Source organism: Sciurus vulgaris, assembly GCF_902686455.1.
Source record: "Sciurus vulgaris genome assembly, chromosome: 1".
NCBI lineage: Eukaryota > Metazoa > Chordata > Mammalia > Rodentia > Sciuridae > Sciurus > Sciurus vulgaris.
In genome coordinates, this window is record NC_136461.1 from 63,577,927 (window position 1) to 63,605,782 (window position 27,856).

At 36.2% G+C, this 27,856-nt stretch overlaps 2 protein-coding genes across 2 annotated transcripts in view; both read left to right on the forward strand.

Moving 5' to 3' along the window:
* Positions 1-1,092: 1,092 nt before the first annotated feature.
* Positions 1,093-8,558, forward strand: RABGGTB (Rab geranylgeranyltransferase subunit beta). Its single transcript, XM_079138992.1, has 9 exons — positions 1,093-1,159; positions 2,406-2,513; positions 3,821-4,018; positions 4,473-4,578; positions 5,298-5,350; positions 5,438-5,548; positions 6,286-6,411; positions 7,419-7,568; positions 8,025-8,558. The coding sequence occupies exons 1-9, from the start codon at positions 1,157-1,159 to the stop codon at positions 8,163-8,165; spliced, it is 996 nt and encodes a 331-aa protein (XP_078995118.1). The 5' UTR covers positions 1,093-1,156; the 3' UTR covers positions 8,166-8,558.
* A 6,098-nt stretch (positions 8,559-14,656) lies between these two features.
* Positions 14,657-27,856, forward strand: part of MSH4 (mutS homolog 4) — a 95,478-nt gene continuing 82,278 nt past the window's right edge. Inside the window, exons 1-2 of the mRNA XM_079128899.1 lie at positions 14,657-14,830; positions 27,224-27,384. Coding sequence (XP_078985025.1) covers positions 27,313-27,384 — 72 coding nt within the window. The 5' untranslated portion in view covers positions 14,657-14,830; positions 27,224-27,312. The remainder of the gene's footprint in view (positions 14,831-27,223; positions 27,385-27,856) is intronic.

The following is a 27,856-nucleotide window of genomic DNA, read 5'->3' on the forward strand; positions in this document are numbered from 1 at the left end:
AAAAACAATCCCCTTGGAAGTTATTACTAACCAACAGAAAACTAGGAAAATTATATTAATATCTAACAAAGGAGAATTTTTTAGATAAAATGCATTGTTGAAGACAGAAATGGTCCTCACCTAATGATAAAGGCTCAGTTCACCAAAGTAGTCACCAATTTTAGATGCATTCAGTAAAGCAGTCCCAAATTATAAATGGAAAAACCAACAGAATGATAGGGAAAAATAATGAAGCTCATCAACATAGCCTGCCTCAATTATTGACAGTTTACGTGTATCAGCTTATCAGGAATCCTTCCGCAAATCCTAACTTAAAGCAGTCAATTTTCTTTTCTAAAGGATGCTCAAAAATACTAAGTGTGAACAGACATGGTGTTGCAAGCCGGTAATCCCAGTGACTCAGGAGGCTCAGGCAGGAGGATTCCAAGTTCAAAGCCAGCCTCCATTAGTTAGCACAGATCTTGTCACAAAAAAAAAAAAAAAAAAAAAAATTAAAAGGGTGGGAAGTAGCTCAGTGGTCAGGTGACCCTGGGCTAAATCACCAGTACCAAAAAAAACAAGACAAAACAAAAACCTTTAGAGTGAAACAACATCCGAATGAGAAAAAAAAAAAAAAAAAAAAAAAAAAAAAAAAATCCGAATTTTAAAAAAAAAAAAAAAAAAAAAATCCAAATTTTGTAAAAAGCTCGTAAAAGGTTTCTTTTTTGGAAAAAAATTCCCAATTATCTTAATTATTATAGTAGTACTTCCTCAAGAATTGGGGAGCAGGAAGGCCATACAGGACTTAACAGTTTCTACGTGCAAACAGGCCTTCTTCTAATCGCTATGTCAGATCTTTGAAGTACAAAGCACCTAAAGAACAAATAGTTTAAAACGGCTCAGGTATTTCAATGCTACTTAAAACTGCTTTATATAAATCGAACTGATTGTGCGTGAGACGGGAAAAGATGACACATAAAATCTAAGCCGCAGGCAGTGAAGACACCTATGACAAACCATTGGGGTCCTAGGGTAGCCAGGGAACTGCCCGTCCTTCAGGCGGACGGATGGGCAGCTATGCCGGGTGTGGTGGGGGCCTCAAGGAAGCTACTGCGCAGGCGCACGAATCGTAAGACTACCCAGAAGGTGGGTAGGTTCTCTCTTTTCGCTCTTAGACATGGTGAGTTAAGGGTGAGCTTTACTAGGCTGCTCAGCTGGGTTAGAAATAGAATATGTACTGTTGAGCAATTGGTTGCTGTAGGTTACCTACCTAGAATTAGAGAATGGTTAGGTTAAGAGGCGGGCCTTGGGAGCTTTCTGAGGGCTCAGAGGTTGAAGTATTACTCAGCGTTTTCCGCAGGCCTCGCAGGCACAATTCCGGCTTCTAATTTTACCTAGGCTTCAGCCTTTTGGGTGGGCCTCCTTGGTTAGAGCAGCCGCGTTTCTTGGTTCTCTTGAGAAAGCCGCGCTGATTGCTGGCTTTCCCTCCGTATTTATTGATTTCTGTATGCACACACACACACACACACACACATATTTTTGCATACTTATATGTAATTAGTTTTTGGCGCGAGTAAATTTTAGAGGTCGTTAGTGATAAGGTCTCTCCATTTTTTTTCTTTTCCCTGGTCCTGGGATTTGAATCGTGGCCTTCGTGCATGCTACGCAAACCAGTCCTTTCTAATTTTATTTTGAGACAGTGTCGCTGAATTGTCCAGACTCCCTTGTGCTTGAGATCCTTGTGCTTCACCCTCTTGGAATAGCTGGAAGTTCTCCTAAATTTTAAATGGAATCCAAAGGAAATTTGCTGCTCAGTTTTTTGGTAATTGCCGTGACATAAGTCTAATAACTACAATGCAGTCTTAATGACGAAGGTGTAGAAATGTGAAAAAACTAAGCAGCATCCGCATTATTTGGGAATTATTGGAGATTGAGCTTAAAGGTGGTGAAGGAGTTAGTGGGACTGCGTACTTGAACATTGGAATAGTGTATGAAGAGTAGAGGATACTTTGAAACCTGAAGTTGGTTAAACAGGAGTGCAAATGATTGGTTACCTAAACATTTTTTAAAAATTGCGTGCTTTCTGCCACGTGTTAAATTCTCCTCGATTGGTAAGCTTTTGCTTAACTGTGTGAAAGACAGGAACAGTAAGTGCAAGTGGTAATTTTTTGGGTCAATGATGAGCTGGCATGTATTCTGAATGTAAAGTTGATTATTAATACTTTAGCTCTAGAATTACTCTGAGACCTGAAAAATACCTCAATTTGGACTGATTGTTAATGCTTTAAGTTCGTTTTTATTTCAGATACTTGAAATTTTTAAATTGGTAATTTTTCAGTGATAAGAGGAAAAAAATTCAACTGTAAATTGTATGCTAAGGGGCAGAATAAACACTGATGAGATTACTGCTTTTTTATTTTTGAAAGGGCACACCTCAGAAGGATGTTACCATCAAGTCTGATGCACCTGTCACCCTTTTACTGGAGAAACATGCAGACTATATTGCATCCTATGGCTCAAAGAAAGATGATTATGTATGTATGATTTTTATGTTCAAAGTTTTAAAGAAGTCTGTGACAGGTCTAAGCAATATGGCAGTATTTATGTCCTGTTGAAGTGGTATCCAATTTCTCCATGCAGAGGACTGAAGATTTGACCTTAAAAGTTTATTTTAATATGTGTTGCTTGTTTATCGAAGTTGGGGGGATTTGGCAGAATCAACCATGATCTTACCTGTATCTAGAGACTGCCAGACAAAGTAGATGGGTATAAGGTACAAAATAAGCTATTTTTGTAGTTGAGGTTATATGTTCAAGGTCAATGATGTATTGGCATGTATTACCTGAATGTACTGCTGATGTGTAATGCTTAGCTCTAGAATTACACTGAGACCTTGAAAAACTTGCCTCAAGGTTTTTTTTTGGTAATGGGTTGAACCTGGGGGGCTTATCCACTGAGCCACATCCTCAGCCATTTAAACAAAAATGGTCTCCCTGATTTGCTTACTGCCTCTCTAAATTACTGAAATTATTATTGAACTTGAGATCCTCCTGCCTAGGCCTTCAAAGCTGCTGGGAGCTTTGAAGGCTTCACCATCTTGTCTGACCTTGCCTTAATTTTTTAAACAAGTAGATTATCTCACCCCTGTGAGAATCCTAGCAAGTAGTAGTGAACAATTTGGCTAAGAGTAAATATTTATCTGAGCAGCCACGTTTCTACCATCTTGGGAGACAAACATCTGATTAACTTCAGCTTTAAGTATTAGGTTCTTAACATAAGCCCATAGTTACACACTCCTTAATAGGATGATGGACTTAAGTCAGAACTTAAATTTCCCCTACCTGACTTAAGAGACATGAAACTTCACTCATTTCTACCTTTATTATGAACCGTCTCCTATAAGCCCTGTATTTGGTTTGGCAGCATCTAAGATCCTCACCTGATTTACAACCTTAAAATAATGCATTGTTTACTGCAACAAAATTTTTTGTGGGGGCTGAGGTTATAGCTTAGTGGTGGAGTGCTTGCTTAGCACTTGTGAGGCACTGGGTTCTATCAGCACCACATATAAATAGAAGGTATTGTGTCCATCTATAACTAAAAATTTTTTTAAATTTGTTTCTGGAATCCATACTAATTTTTAAGTCTTGATTATCTACTGTTTGATTTGGGCATAAATATCTACACATCTACTTATTTTAAGTTCTGGTTTGCCCAGATTTTCGAACACAGGTGAATTAATCATGTTTAACCCAGTTAATAAACTAGTTACAAGTGTTGATTAAATCTCTAACCTGTCATAAATTCAAACTGACACATTTAAGAAATTGTGTTGTTTTAGGAATACTGTATGTCTGAGTATTTGAGAATGAGCGGCATCTATTGGGGTCTGACAGTAATGGATCTCATGGGACAACTTGATCGGATGAATAGAGAAGAAATTTTGACATTTATTAAGTCATGCCAACATGAGTGTGGTGGAATAAGTGCTAGCATTGGACATGATCCTCATCTTTTGTATACTCTTAGTGCTGTCCAGGTAAATGTTTTAGATTCAATAGTGTTGGTAATGTATTCTCTTTCCCAAGAGTCAGGAATTGAAACTAGGAAGATGATAAATTCAGTATGTCATGTTAAAAAGTGAAGTCAGTCCCACAAGGTCAGTGATGTGATGGCATGTATTAGCTGAATGCAAAGTTGATGTGAGTTTTAAAATTACACTGAGACCTTGAGGGTTAAATTTTTTCCTTTAGTATATGTAACATTGAAAATAATGAGAGTTTGAGTATCTTAGTTACAGTTTATATGTAGAAAATGCTTTACATTTAAAGATTTTGGAATTGATAAAACCTGTAATTTATTTAATAACAGGATAGTCTGCATATTTGAGAATTTCATATAGACAAAAGGAGATGATTGCTTGACATCTTGGAAAGTAACTGCAAAAAGAAACTTGATAGGTTACTTACCAGATTTATCTATCTTTCTTACAGATTCTTACTCTTTATGATAGTATTAATGTTATTGATATAAATAAGGTTGTGGAATATGTTCAAAGTCTACAGAAAGAAGATGGTTCTTTTGCTGGAGACATTTGGGGTAATATCACATTTTGTCCATGCTACTGTAAATTGAATATTAAAATATCCTGGCCTTGGTAGTAATCAGTTTATAAGGAGATTAAGTTTTTCATCTTTTCAGGTCCCAGTAAGCAGCTGGTCTAACTGGAGTTAATGGTCTGGAGGTTCCAGCATGCCCTGTGATAATTATATCAGCATACAGGAGCACTGGAACAGAGGGGCCCAATCTAAAAGATAAGGTAGGTGATACCTTTTTTCCCCAGTATTTGGTGGTGTGGTAAAGTTCTTATGAACATTTTTTTGATGGAAAGAGAACCAAAAAACAATATATTCAAAAACAAATATATGAAATTTCTGAATATTTAAATGGAGGGAGGGAATAGCAGTTTATTTGATAAATGTAGATAATCTCTGCTTTAGGGCTGAACACAAGTGCAGACCAGAGAGACCAGCTGCTTCATGGGATATGAAAATCTACTTTTATAAAATAGGGTAAGTTTATTGAATTTTAGAAATCACTAATCCTGTCAGTCCTATGTAAATGAATTAGGATAATTTGTTCTTATTTTTGAAAGTTGTAGTTGTTAGTTTGTTCAGTTTCCTCCTGACTGTACAACGTAAAAGTTAAGCTTAAACTTTTGGAGGTTTTAGTTGTCCAACATTGTTTTTAGATAACTTGAACTCTTCTGATCAGAAGCCTGTGGTTACATGTTTTGGTTTAATCCATTTTTGTTTCAGGAGAAATCGATACAAGATTCTCCTTTTGTGCAGTAGCGACTCTGGCGCTGTTGGTAAGCTTTGAATATTGCATTGAAATGATTATAGACATTTGTGAATATTCTGGAATTTAGTCATTTTTTTTTTTCTTCTGTCAATAGGGGAAACTTGATGCTATTAATGTGGAAAAGGCAATTGAATTTGTTTTATCCTGTATGAACTTTGATGGTGGATTTGGTTGTAGACCTGGTTCTGAATCCCATGCTGGACAGGTAATTTGTGTTAATTACAATTCTGTACCCATTTTGAAGAGACCATTTTGTAGTAAATCTGTTAAATGCAAATGAAGTTAATTTGACTGTAATATGGGATATTACATAAGAATTGCTTATTGCTACACAAGGAAAGCATTTTTACAATAGTTTGTCTCATGATGTATCTTCCCTCTTCTAGATACCTCTGATCCAGAAAAACATAATTAGATTAATAGTCATCAGAATGTTTTAATTTTTTTAATTCTCATTGGTTATCCATGACAGCAGAATGCCCATTTTGATTCATTATACACAAAGGGAGCACACCTTTTTATTTTCTGATTGTATGTGATGTAAGTCACACCATTATGTAATCATACATGTAGAAGGATTTTCCATTATTATTTTGGGGGGGGGGGAGGTACTGGGGATCGAGCCCAGGGCCTTGTGCTTACAAGGCAAGCACTCTACCAACTGAGCTATCTCCCCAGCCCCTCCATTAATTTTTAATTATGCAGATGAAAATACTCTTCCTGTCCAGCCTAAGTGAGCATATCTTTGCTTTTGCCAAGAATATATGGTATGTGTAAATGGTTGCGAAAAGGGGCCGTGAAGAAATTTATAGTATGTCAAGGCAGAATTGACTCCTAGTAATAAAACTTAAGGTACAAAATGGAGTTTAAATAGTTTGAATAATCTTTATCACTTTTGCTATCACGAAGTTACACAAATGTACTTTATGTCTGTAATTTTAGATCTATTGTTGCACAGGATTCCTGGCTATTACTAGTCAGTTGCATCAAGTAAATTCTGATTTACTTGGTTGGTGGCTTTGTGAACGACAGTTGCCTTCAGGCGGACTCAATGGAAGACCAGAGAAGGTATTGTTTCATAAACTGTATTCTACCAGTTTCCAGTTTTCAAACCCTGAGCAGACACTTCATGCCCATATATTTGAAAGCACAATAGATTTTACCAAATGATATTTTATAAAACAAGACATTTTTCTGGGAAAGTCCAAATTTTGACTTAGAGGTAAGGTTATTAAAATCTTCTCCACATTATGTTCTAAATCTAACTCTCGGAGGGCCATAGTGAATACAGATTAAGTATCTGTAACCTGAAGTCCAAAATATTCCAAATATGAAAGCTTCAGATAAACATGATGCTGCAAAGTAGAAAATTCCACACCTTATGTGACAGGTTACCACCAAAACACAAGCACACTAAAAATAGTGTTTTAACATTACTTTTAGTCCATATGCATAAAGTGTATATGAACAATGTTTTGACTAGGGTCCCATCTCAAAGATAGCAAATATTCTGAAATCTGAAACACTTCCTGTTTCAAGGCATTTTGGATATAGGATAGTCATCCTATTTTGATTTTGCTGGTATGCAAGTTTGTTTGCAGGGCCATCTGATTGTCCCATTGGGCAAATGCAGTCATAGAAATGAATTAGTCTGGCAGTGTTCCAATTAAAATTACTGCGGATTAACATTTGTACTTTGTCCTCTAAACTATTTAATAATTTAAAAACTATTAAGTTATAGTCTAGATTTGACTCATGAACAAATACAGGAACCAGCTCCAGTACCACCAAAAAAAACATCATAAATGCACATAGTTTAGATTATAAGATATATGTACGCTTGTTCGTTGAGAATTTAAACAGCATGGGTATCAGTGGATTAGAGATTGCTCTTTTCCAGTGATCTGTTTAAAGAAACATTCCAAACAGCATGTTGGTAGCATCTTTGATTTCTACCCCCATTGTTTTAACAAAATGAGACTTTATTCACTTATAAATATTTCTCAAAGCTAAGAATATAAGAGGATGAAATAGTGACAATTATTTTTTGTGTCCTTTTGCTTTTCCCCTTCCAGTTACCCGATGTGTGTTATTCATGGTGGGTATTGGCTTCCTTAAAGATAATTGGAAGACTTCATTGGATTGACAGAGAGAAACTTCGAAGTTTCATTTTGGCATGTCAGGATGAAGAAACTGGAGGGTTTGCAGACAGGCCAGGAGACATGGCAAGTATATTTCAAACGTGTTTGATTAAAGTTGGTCTTGTTTTTCTTGTTTTTAAAAGTGTTGAATTTCATGGTTCTTGGCATTTAATGATGGTACACCCAGTGGATGATCCCAGTGTAGTTTTGAAAGCAGTGTGTATTTTTATAACTTAAAACATAGTGAATAGGATGGATCCAGGTTTACAGAAATATCTCATCACCAGTTCTTTGCCTCTGGATATGACCTACATTCTTCCTTGAATGTGTATTTCTGTGCTTTCCTAAATGAGTCTTGAGTTTTGGGGGATGAGGGAGAATCTCATCAATAAGTGTTAGGTCATAAAGGTAAAGTAGTAAAGACAAGTTAGTCTCAGAAAAATTTTAAGCATATGTATTAAATAGCATAACTGACATTTTTAGTACTTATAATTTTTAAAGAAATTTTCATTTTGTAATTGTCTACAATTTTTTTAATAGGTGGATCCTTTTCATACATTATTTGGCATTGCTGGATTGTCACTTTTGGGAGAAGAACAGATTAAACCTGTTAGTCCTGTTTTTTGCATGCCTGAAGAAGTGCTTCGAAGAGTGAATGTTCAGCCTGAACTAGTGAGCTAGATGAGATTGTTGATGGAAAAGAACTTAAGAGTTTTGCCATCTCAACATTTCTGTTTTTGAACCTAAAAATTACTGCTAATATTTTGTATATTAAATTAATTTTAATAAATTATATAATTATACATACTATAAAATAAAGGCATGTATTGCATTTTCGGTTTTAGATTTCCTTTCTGAAATGCTGTTACTTAGAGTGGTTTTTTGTTTTTACTTAAGTGTGTTATTCATATCTCCGTACAGGAAACTTAAAAGAAGTTGGGTTTTACTTGATTTCTTTGAATGTGCTTCTGTATTTAATAACCATAGTTGATGTAAATTGGTTTGTGTCAACAAGAATGTTCACAGATGCAAATGGATGAACTATATATATTAATTAAAAGATGTACAAAATAATTGGCTGTGGAAATTTGGAAATGATTTATAGGCTTGAATGTGGTTGCTTTTGAGTTCATCATAATTCCAACTTGGAAAAGGTTTGCAGTTTGGACCTTGACTAATTTTTAATATTTTATTGACCTGAATTACCTGAGGGATAGTTTCAACTCTTCTTATCCCAGTAAGGAAAGGTAACAATTCATGGCACAATGTTTTTTCAAGACTAAAAATTGTTGGTCCAGCCTTAATTTTGGGGGAGAATAAGAGATTTAAGATGTTTCTCAAGCATGTTTTTGTCATAACTAAGTAATAGTCATTGTAGAGTTCTCCAGTTATGCAACCATTGCATATGGGTGAAAAGGACTATGCATAGCTGATTTGAGATACTCAATGTAATTTAGTAGTGCAGTGTCTTTTTTTTTTTTTTTTTTTTTTTTTGCGCGGTGCTGGGGTTTGAACTCAGGCTTGTGCTTGTGAGGCAAGCACTCTACCAACTGAGCTATATCCCAGCCCTGTAGTGTCTTTATTTCTTTTTAAGTTTCCTTCAAGGGATCAAATGTGTCAGTGCTGGCTCTTGTCTACAGACACCTGTCTCCCTGTCAAGTTCACTTTTCCTTATCAATGAATGATCCTTTTGTGTCTCTGGGGTAAGGAACCAATTAGGTAATTAGGTACCTGGTACCTAAGGCCTTCAACATTTTTTATTAATATTTGTAGTGTCTTTTAATAGCATACATATCAAGCTGCTTTTCCTGGCATCACTAGGAAAATGGTACTATAGTTTTATCTGAAGAATACAAGTATAATGCCCCAAAGGTGAGGGTTTTGTTTTGTTTTTTTATTAAAACTGCAGTTTAAACTTGTGAAACCCTAATACTTAGAAATTGGTGATGTCAGGAAAGGTTAAAACTGAGATTTTGCCCAGTCTTTCGGTCCCTAACATACCATCATCTTGATAAAATAGCCCTTGTGTTCTTACAGATTTTTGAGTACAAGTCTTTTCACCATGTTAGACCCCAGGCGCACCTTCGCGATTTCTTAAACGAGTGGAATGTATTCCACCGCGTAAAGCATGTCCTATAGGACCTGCATTTAGTCTCTAACTTTCTAACAAAGTGCTTGGGAATGTGGGAAATGCTTAAAAAGCTCACATTTTGGATTAAGGGAGTTTTCTGAAAGTGGTGCCAAGACCATGGGACTGCGTAGCCAATAGTTCTTAGGAACCAATGAAGCCTCAGAGGTTGTGGAAAGTGGGCTTCCTGCTCTCTGCGCACCGTTCCCCCGCCTTTTTCTGTGTGGCTGCTTCCGCCCTTGCCGCGGGACCGGGCGCTCACAAACCACCCTTCTGAGACCAGGAGAGGTTTGTGAGGATGTTGAGACCTGCTACCCCTGCTTCTGCTCTAGCGGCCTCCCCCTTGACTAGAGGGCCTCACCCACAGGGATCCCGGGGTCCTCGCTACAGTTTTGGACTCCAGGCGACACCTCAAAGTCGCCCTTCAGCTCAGGCCTCGGGATCCACTCCTCCCGGCACTTCAGGAGTCGCTGGAGATCGCAGCGGCAGCAGCAGCCTCCCTTGCCAACCTCCAAGCTCCCTGCCAGCCCCAGGCAAGGAGTGCTTGATGGGGTGAAGGTGCCCCTGTGGTCTGGGTGGGCACCACAGAGGAGGACAGTGTGGTTCCTGGGAGGATGCGAAGAGGGTTCCCTGGGTATTGCATGGATCAGACATTAAAAGACTGGATGCCTCAAATGGTTTTACCGCAGGACTGAGGTGGTAGAGGGCTCAGTTCTGAAGGCCGGAGTAACACCCACCATAACTTCCCCTCTCCCGAGTTTGTGACAAGTGACTGTTGGGCATGTTATTACTGATAGGAGTGATGAGGAGGGCTTGGGCTGGTGAATAGTCAGCCTTCAGGCATAGAGTGGGAAAAAAATAGACTAATTTGAACATTGTATCTGATCCAGGTGAATATGTTTACTGTTAATACGTCAGTCTAGGTAAGTTCAGTATAATTTAAAAAATAAAGACAGGACTTGTTAACTGTTATGAGTTAGGAAATACTTGAATTGTTGAAGTTGTCTTTTGTAAGATTAGGTTATCAGGTGATTGAGATAAATATAAGAAGCAGGCGAAAAAGCTTCAGAATGAATAAGTATAATTGTGAATTATCTATTCATCATTGGAAATTTAAACAGTCTGACATAGAAATCTGGAACCAGATGAGATCGAACTGTACACTGCAATTGTGTGTGGAAAAAGTGATGCTTTTATCATGAATGGAAAGAGGGTGACACAAAGTATTCCGTTCCTTTCCATCTCTGCCATTGTGGGTCCTCATATTTTTATGCCAGTGTTCTTTCTTCTTCCAGGTTAGAGTACCACCAGAGTTATGTGGAAAATGCAAAATTCTTATATCTCATTCAGCTTATGTCAGTGGCTCTGTATCAACAGGTACAAGGTCAAAGTGTTTTAGAAGACTGTCCAAGGCCATTTTGGATCTGTTTCCAGTATTTATAGCTTTATCTACCATCCCTTCTTAATATTTACACTGCTTTTTAACAAAACTGAGCCCCTTGCAGTTCCTCCAGGCAACATGCATGTTCATATTGTCTGTGTTTTCCCTCTTCACAAAATGCTTTGTCATCCATTTTCATCAGTTCTAATAACATCCACCAATTAAAATTCATACACTTCATTCTAGTTTCTTATTAGGTATATTAAAACTCCAATGCTCATTGTAATTCTGCAAAGTAAGGGTTTTTGTTGTTATTCTGTTTTGCTTGTACTGGAATTGAACTCTGGGGATGCTAAACTACATTCCCTTTTTTGCTTATTTTGAAACAGTATCACTAAATTGCTTAGGAACTTGCTAAATTGCTGAGGCTGGCCTTGAACTTGGGATCCTCTTGCCTCAGCCTCCCAAGTCACTTGGATTATAGGCATGTACTACTGTGCCCAAAGTAGTTTTTTTTTTTTTTTTTTACAGAAAGAACCAAGGCCCAAATAGGTGAAGCAAGACTCAAATTGTTAGGAACTAGAAATAAGAAAAACATGCTTTTTGAGGAAGTTATGATTCAGTAGGGAAGGCAAACTTAAAAATCTGTAAAAACATGCTTTTGAGGAAGTTATGATTCAGTAGGGAAGGCAAACTTAAAAATCTGTAAATACACTTTTAAAAGATAACTATATTTAAACTAACTATATTTACACATTTTTGAGATATTTATAAGTAGGGGAACCAAAGTGAGAAAAGAAATTTTATAGAGTAAGTGCAATTTGAGTTGGTTTTAAAAGTAGGACAAAGAATGCCAGTTAAAGGGAAGTAGAAAAGAAACTAAAGAGCATTCTTAAGAAAGAAACACGTGCAAAGGCACAGAAGCAGCAGATAGAATTGCAAATAATTTTGTGTCACTAGAGCAGGTGAGCTGATGTAGGTAAATCCGAAGTACTTATGGGGATTAAATCTGAGAAGCAGATTAGTTTTGTTCTGCATGCCAACAACAGGTCTTCTCTGGCTTTAGTAACTGAATAGATGGTCATACGCTTTCCTGATATGAGGAATTTTGTAGGAGAAACAACTTTTAGAAGGCAGCTGATGAGTTCTGTTATGGACACAATGAGTGTGAAGAACTTTTGGGATATCCATATAGCTAGGGCTAAGAAGAGAAATTTGGAAGAGATACAGATTTAAAAGTGATGTATATTTGGGATCAGAGGAGAGAATATTGAAGGAAATACAGCCAAACGGGAGTCAAAAATGTTGGAGGAAAGCTACCACTAGTGAACAAGTTTCAAGAGGGCTTAGAATCAAGAAACAGTGCTTGCTGTCTCCAGTATTTGGTATCTAGTTCCTTCCTTAGCTCCTTTAAGCCTAGAGATGCTCATGAAGGGTATTTTGTCAGATTCTACATACTTTTTTATGATGATACCCCTACACTGTCCACACATGAATATTTCCTGAGGAAGATACAGGCTTTAAAAGTGCTGGTAGGAGTGAAGAGAGTTGGAAACTTTATTAAGTTTGGAATAAACAAAAAGAATTAAAGGACGATAATTCTGATTGGGTGTTAGGATTGATGAAAGAGGAGTTTAAAATTACTACTAAGTTTATGACTTGAGTGTCAGGATCTAAGATGGCACAATTGAACATGACTGGTAATAAAGAATACATATTGGGGGAAAGAGAAAAAGTGCAGTTTTGGATGTAAGTTCCGGGAAAATATCTAGAGGTTTATGTTCAAAGAGTAGTTAGATACAGGGCTTTTTACCACAATGTCTGATAGAATTTTGTATGAGGATTAGCCTAATGCAGTAGCACATGCCTCTAATCCCAGCAGCTAGGGAAGCTGAGGCAAGAGTATCAGAAGTCCAAAGCCCACCTCAGCAAATTAGCAAGTTCCTAAGAAACTTAGTAAGACCCTGTCTCAAAATTCAAAAAGAAAACAATAAAAAAAGGTCTGGGAATGTAGTGCAGTAGTAAAGCACTCCTGGGTTCAAGCTCTGGTGCCAAAAAATTTTAAAAACATGAATTTTCTTGAGGATAGAAATATTCCTGATCTATGCTGTGCAATATGGTAACCAGAAGCCAAATGTGACTTTTCAGCATTTTAAATATGGCTGGTATGACTAAGGAATTGAGTTCTTAATCTTATTTAATTTTTATTTAATTTAATAGCCACATGTGGCTACTGGCTTCTGTATTGAACAATGCAAGTGTAGCGATACGAATGGTTTTTGCATTTTTAAAAAGTCTTAAGAATCATAAGAATATTTTATGGCATATGAAGATTTATAAAATTTAAATTTTAGTGTCTACAAATAAAGTTTTATTGAAACACAGCCATGCTCATTCACTCGTGTATTATCTGTGGCTGCTTCCGTACTACTGTGTCAGATTTAAATAAGTGTGACAGTAACATATGGTATTTTCAGTCTGGTCTTTTATTAAAAAGCTGACCAAACCCTGTTTACAGTATTTGTTTATAATAGAGGAATCAGGACTGCATAGGAAGATTTGAGAGTTGTCAGGAAATAAAAGTTATCAGGAACAGATGAGATGCTTAGAGAAAATATACAATGTTGATTTTTGAGAGAAGGTTTAATAGACTGGAACTCTGGAGGCGAACAGTTAAAAGGAATACGGAAGACACTGGATCTGGCAAAGGAGACTGTAAATAGTTAGAAGAGACCCAAGATAAAAAGTTGCCATGAAAATTAAAGGAAAAAGTAGAAAATAATTTTTTTTGGGGGGGACGGGGACTGGGGATTGAACTCAGGGGTACTTGACCACTGAGCCACATCCCCACCCCTATTTTGTATTTTATTTAGAGACAGGGTCTCACTGAGTTGCTAGTGCCTTGCCATTGCTGAGGCTATCTTTGAATTCTCCATCTTCTGTCTTGGTCTCCCGAGCCTCTGGGATTACAGGTGTGTGCCACCTCGCATGTTTCAGGACACTATGCTAGGCTGTTTATACACTTTGTTTCAAACTTTATGACAATACTGTAAAACAGGTAATATCTTATGTCAATAAATAAATATTTAAAAAAGTAACTGAAGCTGAGTCTGAAACTTATCTTTATAGCACCATTTACATGTGAAGAGAGAATTTCAATGAGGAAGTCAATAGAGGAAAGAGGCCTAATAATTACTACAAAATTAAACATATCCAGTATATTTGAAGATTAGAAGATAATTTATGATTTTAGCAAGAGTAGCCTCAGTGAACTTGTAGAAACAAAGCCATATTAGCATATTAGCATAATATTAGCATATTAGCATATACTAATACTAATATATATACTATACTAATATATATATACTATACTAATATATATACTATACTAATATATATATACTATACTAATATATATATACTATACTAATACTAATATATATATACTATATATATTTTTTTTTCTTTTTTAATTTTTTTCCGAACTCAGGGCCTTGTGCTTGCAAGGGAAGCACTCTACCAGCTGAGCTATCTCCCCAATTTAAAAAATTGTTATGGAATGAAGTTTTATAGAAAGTGGACATGATGTAAATTTTGAGGATTAATACATTGTTACATAATTCTAATCTTTAAGAATTAAGACTTTTTTTTTTTCGAATTTAGGTTCACACTTCGGAAACAAAAGATCTTACACACCAAACACAGTTGCATCAAATTTTGGTACAAGCTCATCTTCTGTACGAGATACTTATCCTCAAGTACTTAAAACTCCATTGTCTGCTGGAAATCCCCAGAGATCAGGTTATAAAAGTTGGACACCACAAATAGGATATTCAGGTAAATGAGTGCAAGATTAACATTGATGACCTTTTGGCCTTTTGAAACTTCTTTTTTTGTTCAGTAGTACTTGAAATTGAATCCAGGGTTGCTCTACCATTACATTATGTCCCCAAGCCTTTTAATTGTATTTTGAGACAGGGTCAGTGTCACTAAGTTTCTCAGGCTAGATTCAAATTTGTGAACCTACTGTCTCAGCTGCTTAAGATTCACCCAGTTTGAATCTTTCAGAGTTTTGTAAATTAGAAATTATGGTGATTGATTTTATTTGAAGTCATCTATAACTGATAAGGATGTTTGAAAAGTAAATGTGAGATGACCCATATTCATAATTTTTAGCTACATTAGTATGGCTACACAGCTTCTGATATTGTTTGTTATCTGTGGTCCTATGAAGTTTTATCCCTTCTGACGAAAAAATACAAGGAAGAAAAAGCTCTCTCTTATATCCATGACATTTAAATCCAAGTTAGTTCTGATAATACTATTGAATGTCTTTTAATATTCAAATTTTAATTTTTATTTAATATACTTCTTTGGATAAGTGGATGAAATAGGTTTTTGTGTATATCAGTTCTTTTTGTGTGTGTGTATATCAGTTCTATAAAGTATATACAAGAAAATTTTTTGGTTATAAGATATTGACAAGTTGTTTTACAAAGTATATAATGATACATTTTAGTATTTCAAGACAGACTGTATGTGGTGGTGTTCCTATAAGATTATAATGGAGCTGAAAAATCCCTATTGCTTAGTATTTTTACAATATGCTTCTGTGTTTAGATACACAAATACTTACCTTTATGTTATAGACACCTATAGTACTCAATATAGTAGCATGCTATATAGGTTTAGGAGCAATAGTCTATACCATATACTCTAGGTGTGTATTAGGCTATACCATCTACATTTAGTCCAGTACACTCTGATTTTTGGACAACGATGAAATTTGCTAATGATCCATTTCTCAATGTATTCCCATTATTAGGTGACACATGACTGTTTTTTTCCAATATACATTTTTATTAACAACATAAGAGAGTACTCTTCAGCATTCATATTGTCAGACTCTAAATGTTTACCACTCTAGTAGAAATACAATCTAACTATAGTCTCAACTTTCATTTTCTGATACTAACAAAGCTAATTAACTTTTTGTGTATTTTTTGACCATATATCTTTAATTTTCTTTGAAAAGAATGTTCATACCTTTTGCCCGTTATTCTGCAGGGTTTTCTTCCCCTGAATTTTATTTTATTTTTTCAGTCAGCAAATCATTTATAAAGGAGGAATCCATAGACAGTAAAAAAACATTTGCAATACGTATACTTGTTTACAAAATATACAAAGACGGAAAACTCAACAATCAGCAAATGATGCAATTAAAAATTAGCAAAACACATAAACAGGTGTTTCATTGATGAAGATAATCAAATGGCAAATAAATATTTGAATACCCAGCATTTTTGTTGTTAGAGAATTTCACATTAAAACCACAATGGGGACAAAAAAGAAGAAAAAAAGCCATAATGGGATACCTTAAGAGATTAACTATGGAACTATATATGAGTATATATGTGTGTATATAAATATATGCATATATACATATATTTATATATCTATAGATATATGCAGATATATATATTATTTTTTATTTGCAAAATAAAATATGTTAAAAAACAATAATATGTATCTGTTGCTATGTACCATATGATAAATGAGAGAATGAACAATTGCAACAAAAGCATCCTAACAATCTTCTGTCTGAGACTGACAATAGCACTATTCAACCTGTTTTCTAAAATGTTACATCATCAAACCTATCATTTACCCAATTTTTCACTGATCTTCATGTCACATGTTCTTTTTTTTAATAATATCAATAACTAATTTAATATAAATGAACTAAATATTGTAATTAAAAGGTATAAATGTTCAACATGTAAAAAAGCAAACAATAACTATATGCTCTATACATGTCACAATTTAAATATCAATACACCAATAGGTTTAAAGCAAAAGGAGAAAATAAGCATGAGAAATCTGAAGTACAGCTATTAATATAAAATAAATTTTAAGAAAAAGTATTTTCAGAGATAAAGGAAAATATTTCATAATCATAGTATGGTAACTTATTCAAGAAAGCATAATAGTCCTAAATTTGTATATACCTAATAGTAAAATTTCAAAATACATGAAATAAAAATTAATAAAACTGGAAAGAAATTCACAATCATATTTGGAGATTTTAAGCTCCTTCACTTTGTTGGAAGAAGTAATGATATGGAAGGCTTAACAACATTATCAGCCATCTTAACCTATTTGTTATTTACAGAGAACTATACATAAAAACGACAAGTATAAAATTAATAAGGATCTAGTATATTCAGTCATAAAATAAGCTTTGAGAAATTTAAAAAATTTGAAAGCATATAGACTGATTTATTACATTAGAAATCAATCACCATAAGATATATAGAATCCTACCCCCACATCTCAATTACTTCAAAATTAAACAGCACACTTATAAATATCTCACAGATCAAAGAAGAACACACAAGAAAAGTAAATAAAAAGTTCTTTGAATTAAGTGATAAAAAATCTTAAAATAGAATCTCTGGGATGAAATAATACTCAGATGAACACTTACAACTTCAAGTATTTATATCAGAAAGAAGCTAGACTAACAAATTTTTTTCAGATTAGGTGGTAGGAAGGAAAAAATCAGAGTAGGAACAGAAATATATGAAATAGAAAAGTAATACAGCTGAAAGTTGATAATCTAAAAAGTAATCAAGAAGAAAGCAAGCAAAAAATATCAACGGAAAGGGAGCTATCTAAACAACCCTATAGGTGCTAAAAATGTATTAAGGTAATATTACAATAGTATAATTACAATTACATAGCTTACATAACTTGGTCTATTTTAGAGGATAGGAACCACTGCTTGTTTACGTGATCCACGTGAGTGATGTTTTACCTCGTCTTTCACCTTCAGTCTGTGGATTTCTTTGCTTATGAGGTGACTCTCTTGGAGACAGGATTATTTTTGGGTCTTGTTTTTTAATCCAGTCTGCCAGTCTGTGTCTTTTGATGATGAGTTCAGGCCATTAGTGTTCAAGGTTATTACTGAGATGATTTGTGTTCCTGGTTCTTTTGGTTTATTTCTAGTTTTAAATTTGAATTAGTTTCTCCTTTGATTGACGGTTCCTTTAGTGTAGTTCCTCCCTTCACTGGTTTTCACTTTTTTTCCCCTTCATTTCATCTTCATGGAATATTTTGTTGAGAATGTTCTGAAGTGCACTCTTTCTGGTTGTGAATTCTTTTAATTTTTGTTTTTCATGAAAGGTTTTTATTTCATCTTCAAATCTGAAGCTTAATCTTACTGGATATAGGATTCTTGGTTGGCATCCATTTTCTTTCAGAGATTGGTATATGTTATTCCAGGACCTCCTAGCTTTGAGGGGCTGGGTTGAAAAACCAGCTGAGATCTGAATTGGTTTCCCTGTATATATAATCTGGTATTTTTCTCTCAAAAACCTTTAAAATTTTATCCTTAGTCTGTATGTTAGGTATTTTCATTATGATGTGCCTTGATGTGGGTCTGTTGTAATTTTGTACATTTGGGGTCCTGCAAGCTTCTTGTATTTGATTTTCCATTTCATTCTTTAGCTTTGGGAAATTTTCTGATATTATTTCATTGAAAAGATTGTGCATTCCTTTAGTTTGTATCTCTGTGCCTTCATATATCCTAATAAATCTTAAATTTGGTCTTTTTATGTTACCCCATAATTCTTAGAAGTTCTCTTCATGGTTTCTTAACATCATCTCTCTGCGGTCAACTCTTAATTTCAAGATTATATATTTTGTATTTTGTCTTCATTCCCTGAGGTCAGTCTTCCAAGTGGTTTGGTCTGTTGGTGATGCTTTCTGTTGAATTTTTAATTTGGTTTATTATTTCCTTCATTTCAAGGATTTCTTTTTTTTTTTTTTCAGAATCTCTATTTATTTATTTATTTTTTATTTTAATTAAAAATCATAAATTTACATAGGGCAATGTTGTTTGATTCATTCTGTTATTTTTTTCCCTTCCCCCGTCCCCTCCCACCCCTCTTTTCCCTCTATACATTCCTTTCTTCCTCCATTCTTACCACCCTCCTTATCCCTAACCCTAAACCTAAACCTAACTCTAACACTAACCTCACCTACCCCCCCATATGTCATCATCCACTTATCAGCGAGATCATTTGTCCTTTAGTTTTTTGAGATTGGCTTATCTCACTTAGCATGATATCCTCCAATTTCATCCATTTGCCTGCGAATGCCATAATTTTGTCATTCCTCATGGTGGAGTAATATTCCATTGTATATATATGCCACAGTTTCTTTATCCATTCATCAACTGAAGGGCATCTGGGTTGGTTCCACAATCTGGCTATGGTGAATTGAGCAGCTATGAACATTGATGTGGCTGTATCTCTGTAGTATGCTGATTTTAAGTCCTTTGGGTATAGGCCAAGGAGTGGGATAGCTGGGTCAAATGGTGGTTCCATTCCAAGCTTTCTGAGGAATCTCCATACTGCTTTCCAGAGTGGCTGCACTAATTTGCAACCCCACCACCAATGTATGAGTGTACCTTTTTCCCCACATCCTCGCCAACACCTATTGTTGCTTATGTTCTTGATAATCACCATTCTAATTGGGGTGAGATGAAATCTTAGGGTAGTTTTATTTGCATTTCTCTTATTACTAGAGATGTTGAACATTTTTTCATATATCTGTTGATTGCTTGTACATCTTCTTCTGTGAAGTGTCTGTTCATTTCCTTAGCCCATTTGTTGATTGGATTATTTGTATTCTTGGTGTAGAGTTTTTTGAGTTCTTTATAGATTCGGGATATTAGTGCTCTATCTGAAGTATGAGTGGCAAAGATATTCTCCCACTCTGTAGGCTCTCTCTTCACATTACTGATAGTTTCCTTTGCTGAGAGAAAGCTATTTAGTTTGAATCTATCCCAGTTGTTGATTCTTGCTTTTATTTCTTGGGCCATGGGAGTTCTGTTAAGGAAGTCTGCTCCTAAGCCAACATGTTGAAGATTTGGACCTGCTTTTTCTTCTTTAAGATGCAGGGTCTCTGGTCTGATTCCGAGGTCCTTGATCCATTGTGAGTTGAGTTTTGTGCAGGGTGAGAGATAGGGGTTTAATTTCATTCTGTTGCATATGATTTTCCAGTTTTCCCAGCACCATTTGTTGAAGAGGCTATCTTTTCTCCATTGCATATTTTTGGCCCCTTTGTCTGATATGAGAAAATTGTATTTATTTGGGTTTGTGTCCATGTCCTCTATTCTGTACCATTGATCTACCTATCTATTTTGGTACCAATACCATGCCGTTTTTGTTACTATTGCTTTGTAATAGAGTTGAAGATCTGGTATTGTGATACCCCCCCTGCTTCGCTCTTTCTACTGAGGATTGCTTTAGCTATTCTGGGTTTCTTATTCTTCCAGATGAATTTCATGATTGCTTGGTCTATTTCTGTAAGGTACATCATTGGGATTTTAATTGGAATTGCATTGAATCTATATAGCACTTTTGGTAGTATGGCCATTTTGACAATATTAATTCTTCCTATCCATGAACATGGGAGATCTTTCCATCTTCTAAAGTTTTCTTTAATTTCTTTCTTTAGTGTTCTGTACTTCTCATTGTAGAGGTCTTTCACCTCTTTTGTGAGATTGATTCCCAAGTATTTTATTTTTATTTTTTTGATGCTATTGTGAATGGGGTAGTTTTCCTAATTTCTCTTTCTGAAGATTCATCACTTACATATAGAAATGCACTGGATTTATGAGCATTGATCTTGTAACCTGCTACTTTACTGAATTCACTTATGAGTTCTAAGAGTTTTTTGGTGGAATTTCCAGGTTCCTCTAAATATATAATCATGTCATCAGCAAACAGGGATAGTTTGAGTTCCTCTTTTCCAATTCGTATCCCTTTAATTTCTTTGGTTTTTCTAATTGCTCTGGCTAGAGTCTCAAGAACGATGTTGAATAAAAGTGGTGAAAGAGGGCATCCCTGCCTTGTTCCAGTTTTTAGGGGGAATGCTTTCAGTTTTTCACCATTTAGAATGATATTAGCCATGGGCTTAGCATAGATGGCCTTTACAATTTTAAGGAATGATCTCACTACCCCAATTTTTTCTAGTGTTTTGAGCAAGAAGGAGTGCTGTATTTTATCAAATGCTTTTTCTGCATCTATTGAAATAATCATGTGATTCTTAACTTTTAGTCTGTTGATATGGTGAATGACATTTATTGATTTCCGGATGTTGAACCAACCTTGCATCCCTGGGATAAAACCCACTTGATCGTGGTGCACTATCTATTTAATATATTTTTGTATGCGATTTGCTAAAATTTTGTTGAGAATTTTTGCGTCGATATTCATTAAGAATATTGGTCTGAAATTTTCTTTCCTTGATGTATCTCTGTCTGGTTTAGGTATCAGGGTGATATTGGCTTCATAGAATGAGTTTGGGAGGGTTCGCTCCTCTTCTATTTTATGGAATACTTTGAGAAGTATTGGAATGAGCTCTTCTTTAAAGGTTTTGTAGAACTCGGCTGAGAACCCATCTGGTCCCGGACTTTTCTTTGTTGGTAGGCTTTTGATAACCTCTTCTATTTCATTGCTTGAAATTGATCTATTTAAGTTGTGTATGTCCAGGTTTTCTGTTTTGTTGGAGTATAGATTTTCAAAAGCTTCTAATTATGTTTTGCATTTCACTGGAGTCTGTAGTGATATTTCCTTGTTCATTCCGAATTTTAGTAATTTGAGTTTTCTCCCTCTTTCTCTTTGTTAGCGTGGCTAAGGGTTTATCAATTTTGTTTATTTTTTCAAAGAACCAACTATTTATTTTGTTAATTTTTCCAATAGTTTCTTTTGTTTCAATTTCGTTGATTTTGGCTCTGATTTTAACTATTTCCTGTCTTCTACTACTTTTGGTGTTGGTCTGCTCTTCTTTTTCTAGGGCTTTGAGCTGTAATGTTAAGTCGTTTATTTGTTGATTTCTACTTCTTTTGTTGAATGCGTCCCATGAAATAAATCTTCCTCCTCAGTACTGCTTTCATAGTGTCTCAGAGATTTTGATATGATGTGTCTTTGTTCTCATTTACTTCTAAGAATTTTTTAATTTCCCTCCTGATGTCTTCTGTTATCCATTCATCGTATAATAGTGTATTATTTAATCTCCAAGTATTGGAGAAGTTTCTGTTTTTTATCCTGTCATTTATTTCTAATTTCAATCCATTATGATCTGATAGAGTACAAGGTAGTATCTCTATCTTCTTGTATTTGCTAACAGTAGCTTTGTGGCATAAAATATGGTCTATTTTAGAGGAGGATGCATGTGCTGCTGAGGAGAAAGTGTATTTGCTCTTTGTTGGATGGTATATTCTATATAAGTCGGTTAAGTCTAAGTTGTTGATTGTGTTATTGAGATCTATGGTTTCTTTATTCAATTTTTGTTTGGACGATCTATCCAGAGGTGAGAGAGGTGTGTTAAAATCACCTAGTATTATTGTGTTGTGGTCTATTTGATTTCTGGAATTGAGAAGGATTTGTTTGACGTACATGGATGAGCCAATGTTCGGGGCATAGATATTTATGATTGTTATGTCTTGCTGATTTATACTTCCCTTAAGCAGTATGTAATGTCCTTCTTTATCCCTTCTGACTAGTTTTGGCTTGAAGTCCACATTATCTGAAATGAGGATGGATACTCCAGCTTTTTTGCTGTGTCCGTGTGCATGGTATGTTTTTTCCCATCCTTTCACCTTTAGTCTATGGGTATCTCTTTCTATGAGATGAGTCTCTTGCAGGCAGCATATTGTTGGATCTTTCTTTTTAATCCAATCTGCCAGTCTATGTCTTTTGATTGATGAGTTCAGGCCATTGACATTCAGGGTTATTATTGTGATATGATTTGTATTCCCAGTCATTTGACTCATTTTTGTTTTTTGACATGATTTGGTTTGTCCTTTATTTGGCTATTCCTTTAGGGTAGTTCCTCCCGTTGCTGATTTACATCGCTGTTTTTCATCTCTTCCTCATGGAATATTTTGCTGAGAATGTTCTGTAATGCTGGCTTTCTCTTTGTAAATTCCTTTAGCTTTTGTTTTTCATGGAAGGATCTTATTGTCAAATCTGAAAGTAAGTTTTGCTGGGTATAAAATTCTTGGTTGGCATCCATTTTCTTTCAGAGCTTGGTACATGTTGTCCCAGGCCCTTCTAGTTTTTAGGGTCTGGATTGAAAAATCTGCTGATATTCTTATTGGTTTCCCCCTGAATGTAATCTGATTCTTTTCTCTCGTGGCCTTTAAAATTCTGTCTTTATTTTGAATGTTAGATATTTTCATAATAATGTGCTTTGGTGTAGGTCTGTTGTAATTTTGCATATTTGGAGTCCTATAAGCCTCTTGTACTTGGTTTTCCATTTCATTCTTGAGATTTGGAAAATTTTCTGATATTATTTCATTGAATAGATTGTTCATTCCTTTGGTTTGTTTCTCTAAGCCTTCCTCAATCCCAATTATTCTTAAATTTGGCCTCTTCATGATATCCTATAATTCTTGTAGATTCTGTTCATGATTTCTTACCATCTTCTCTGTTTGGTCAACCTTGTTTTCAAGATTAAATATTTTGTCTTCAATATCTGAGGTTCTGTCTTCCAGGTGATCTATCCTATTGGTTATTCTTTCTATGGTGTTTTTAACTTAGTTTATTGTTTCCTTCATTTCACGGATTTCTGTTTGTTTTTTTTTCAGTATCTCTAACTCTTTATTGAAATGCTCTTTTGCTTCCCTTATTTGCTTTTTTAACTGTCAATTGGTGCGTTCATTTAATGCCTGCATTTGTTCTTTCATCTCCTTGTTTGCTTCCCTGATTGTTTTAATTATGTACATTCTGAACTCCCTTTTGGACATTTCTTCTGCTGTGCTGTCATTGGGTTTTATTGATCTAGTATCTAGGTTTGTTTCGGACATTTTCTTCCCTTGTTTTCTCATATTGGTCAGATGTCAGTGGGACTCCGTGATATTGTAGTTTTCCTCTATTGGCTTATAGTGTCCCTGTAGATTTCCAGTGTATTACCTACCAGCCTTCAGTAGCCAGAAGTCTTGGATTAATTTGATAATGCAGTGCTTCCGAGGAACGCTGCCCCTAGCCCACTACTGGTTCCAGGGAGAGAGACCTGGAGAGGTCTCTTGCTGCCCAGCCCTGGTCCCAGAGGCTGGTTGTAGGTCGGAGGTCTCCACTGGCTTGGGGACTTGTGGCTGGCTCTGTGTAGACAGGCTCTCACTGGGCGGTTTGCCCCAAGAAGCTAGCCTAGAGGGGCGCTTCCCACCGGATGGGGCTGGGCTGCTTGGGGAAGTCCCTGGTGCCCTGTGCTGGTCACTGAAGCAATTGTGGGCGGGCCGGAGCTGGCAGTGGGGCGGGCTGGAGCTGGCCGGGGCGGGCCGGAGCTGGCCGCGCTGCTTCTGTGCAGAAGGGCTCTCACTGGGGGGCCTGCTCCGTGAGGGTGGAGGATCTGTCCCTGTGGGAGGAGCCCACTGCCAGACTGCACAGAGCTGCCTGGAGGAGACGCTATCTGCCCTGTCCTACTCTCATAAGCCACTCGAATCTGGCCTGCCGCCCAGCCGAGCTTCGCTGGGTTGGGGAGACTCACCCCGTGGTTCTATTTTAGTCCGAGTCTCTCAGTGCCTCCCCTTTCTGAATCCTGGGTTCTGGGGCGACTGGAGATGCAGTCACCCTCTAGTCCGCCATCTTGGATCGCCCCGTTGAAAAAGCCTCAGCTGGAGGGGGACAAGGCTGCCTGGAGAGGTCTCTGGCTGCCCAGCCCTGGTCCCAGAAGCCGCTTGCATGTCGAATGTCTCCGCTGGCTTGGGGACCCGTGGCTGGCTCTGCGTCGGGAGGCTCTCCAGAATCTCTATTTATTGAAGTCATCTTTTGCTACCTGTATTTTCTCTCTTACATCATCCTTTACTTTGCAGTTCAGTTTAACTATGCATATTCTAAACTCCTTCTCTGACATTTCTTCCTCTGTGGTGTCAGTGGATTCTGTTATTGTAGTATCTTTATTTGCTTGGGGGCAATTTGTTCCTTTGCTTTTTCATGTTGTTTGTCTACCCATCTAACAGTATGGATTGGAGACAGTAGAGTTTCTACCTTGTGGACTTATAGTGTCCCTAAAGGTTTCTAGTACCTCACTGTTTATTAGGAGACAAATAATAACAACAACTAAGGCAAACAATTTACAAGCATTAAACCAAATAGTTCATACTATGATGTCTACAATATTAATTATCATAATAAACAGAAATGATACAATCAATTATGCCTATAATATAATCAGCAAGTTTACAAAAGGGTTAATCAAAATAAAAGAATACAAAACAAAACTAAAATATACTAATCAAACATCCTAGTTCACAAAAAACTAATCTATGTAAAATAATTGGCTTCAAAAACGGTAAAGATGAGAAGAAAAAAATATAGGAAACTGTATAAATGTCCATGTACCATTAAGGTCACAAGAAAACAACAACAACAACAAAATTCTTGAAGAAAAGTTAACAGATTCTTTTCATTGGAGTTCAAAATATTCTCAGCTTCTCTTCTCAGCAGTTTTATGTGGTGTCTTCTGTAGTGTGATGCTCCACTCTCTGGATTGCTGGAGTTAGAGAGGTATTCCCCTAGATGGAATTCCTGGAGCAGGATTTAGGCTTAGGTGGGTGTCTCTTCACTGAATGCTATTGGTCTGGAGATTTTAAATCAGTGTATCTCCAGGGCCCAGGAGGACTTTACCCTAGTTCTCCCCTGATTCCACTAATGTGGTGGGGGAGCTGATTCTTAGTCCCTTAGGGCACCTGCAGATGCCATGTTTCCTGGTCTCTACTTCAGTCTCCAATTTCTCCTGCCCCCACCCTTCTGAGTTCCTGGCCAGATGCATCTCCCCCTGAAAGCAGTCAGATTGGTGGGGGAAGGGGGAGATAGAGTTTCTGAGACCAGTTTTCCCTTGTGTAAACCTGTCTCCATGTTTGATTTTCTTCTGGTCACTTAAGCACACTTTAAGTCATGCAGTGTGTGTTTACTGGGCCTGCATTTCAGGCCAAACTTGGGTTTTCCAGGAATCAGCTTCCTTAGTTGCCAGTCCCCCCACCACAGTTGCAAGAATGTTCCTCCACAAGCTGCCTGGAGAGACTGCGGCTTTTCCCCCCAAACCTGGATATGTATAGCAAGTCCTTAAGTTTGTTGGGAAGTGCTCTTGGTCTCTAAATGCTCTGTACCCAGATATGCCTTGGGCCTCCCAAAAATGCGGGGTTCCTTTAATTCTCATATCCCTCCACTGTGCTCTTGGAGGGACCTTTCTGACTGGAGCTTCCAGCCTGGTTGTTGCAGCGGTTGTGCCACTGGGGATTTTTCCCTTATTTTATTATATCCAACCTCCTGTTCTCGATCTGCTTTGAATATCCAGTTTTAGGTTCCAGTAAACTACCTCCGCCCCACTTCCCATCCCTCTTTTTTTGTTTACCTACCTTGTAGAGAAGCTGCCTGTCTGCTTGCTTGGTTTCATACCACGGAGCAGCTAAGAATGTGACCTTCTGTATCCCGCCATCTTGGATTTCTCCATTCTGTAGATTTAAAAAATTTGTATCAATTCTTTATTCTGCATACTAAAACTTTTGATATTTGTGTATGTTTGTTTCTATATCTAGCTCTCTGTTAACCTGAATAGGTCATTATGTCTATATCTGTTCCATTATCACACCATCTTTAACTTTATAATAATTCTATCTAGTAGAACATCCTACCCAGGAGTACCAGGAGTTGAATAGGGACACTCAACCACTGAGCAACATCCCCAACTCTTTTTATTTTTTATTTTGAGACAAGGTCTGGATAAGGTGCTTGGGGCCTTGCTAAGTTACTAAGGATGGTTTTGAACTTGTGATCCTCCTGCCTCAGCCTTCTGAGCCTTTGGAATTAGAAGCATGTACCACTGCACCTGGATATTTCTTATTCTTTATGTAATAATAATTCATTTAAAATTTTTTGATTGACAGTAGTAAGTACTTGTGGATATAATGTTTTGATTCACGTATACATAGCACAATGATTAAATTAGATAATTACCAGTTCTGTAACTTTAAACATCAATCATTTCTTCACGGTGAGTACATACCAAATCCTCTCTTCCAACTATTTTGAGATATAGACTGCATTTTTGTTAACTACCTTATATATTCATCCTTGGGGCTTTGAAGTCTTATGTGAAGAAATTAGAAATGATTATTAGTAATGTTACATATTTTCTTTATTTAAAAAATTTTTATAGCTACATCCTCTTCTGCAGTTTCTGCAAATGCCCCATCAGTTATTGTAGCTGTGGTAGAAGGGAGAGGACTTGCCAGAGGTGAAATAGGAATGGCAAGCATTGATTTAAAAAACCCTCAAATTATATTATCCCAGTTTGCAGACAATACAACATATGCCAAGGTAAGTATTAATAATCCTAGAAAATTGTTGTTTTAGTAGGCAGTATACAGATTTCCAAGTCAGTGTTTTTCTAATTAGTTTCTGATTTGGGCTTTATGGTAGGATAAAGTTATTCATGGTTATTCCAGTTATTGTGTATTAAAATTGTTTTATATCTGATTTTTTAAAAAATATATTTTATCTTAAAAAGAAAATGTTTTATTGTTACTCGAATATTCCAAAGTTATTTTTAACATTAGTATCTAAAATTAATGTATTCAAATTAATACCTGGACTCATTCCAAAGGTAACGTGATAATCCTATCTCTAGAGATTATTTCCACTGAAATAATATTTGAATTTTATTTTTCTGGAGTTAAAAGAAACTAGTATCTTAGATCAGTCACAGTCTAGTTTCTTAGCTTCTTGCCCTCACTTATTTTGCCTCCATATCACTTACATGAATTTGGGCCACTGACCTGTTGTCATGGGA

Coding starts and splice junctions, on each gene's coding strand:
- RABGGTB (XM_079138992.1), top strand. Junction 4,579..5,297: donor TTTTGCTGGAGACATTTGGG/GTAATATCACAT, acceptor TTTTTGTTTCAG/GAGAAATCGATACAAGATTC. Junction 5,549..6,285: donor CTGAATCCCATGCTGGACAG/GTAATTTGTGTT, acceptor CTGTAATTTTAG/ATCTATTGTTGCACAGGATT.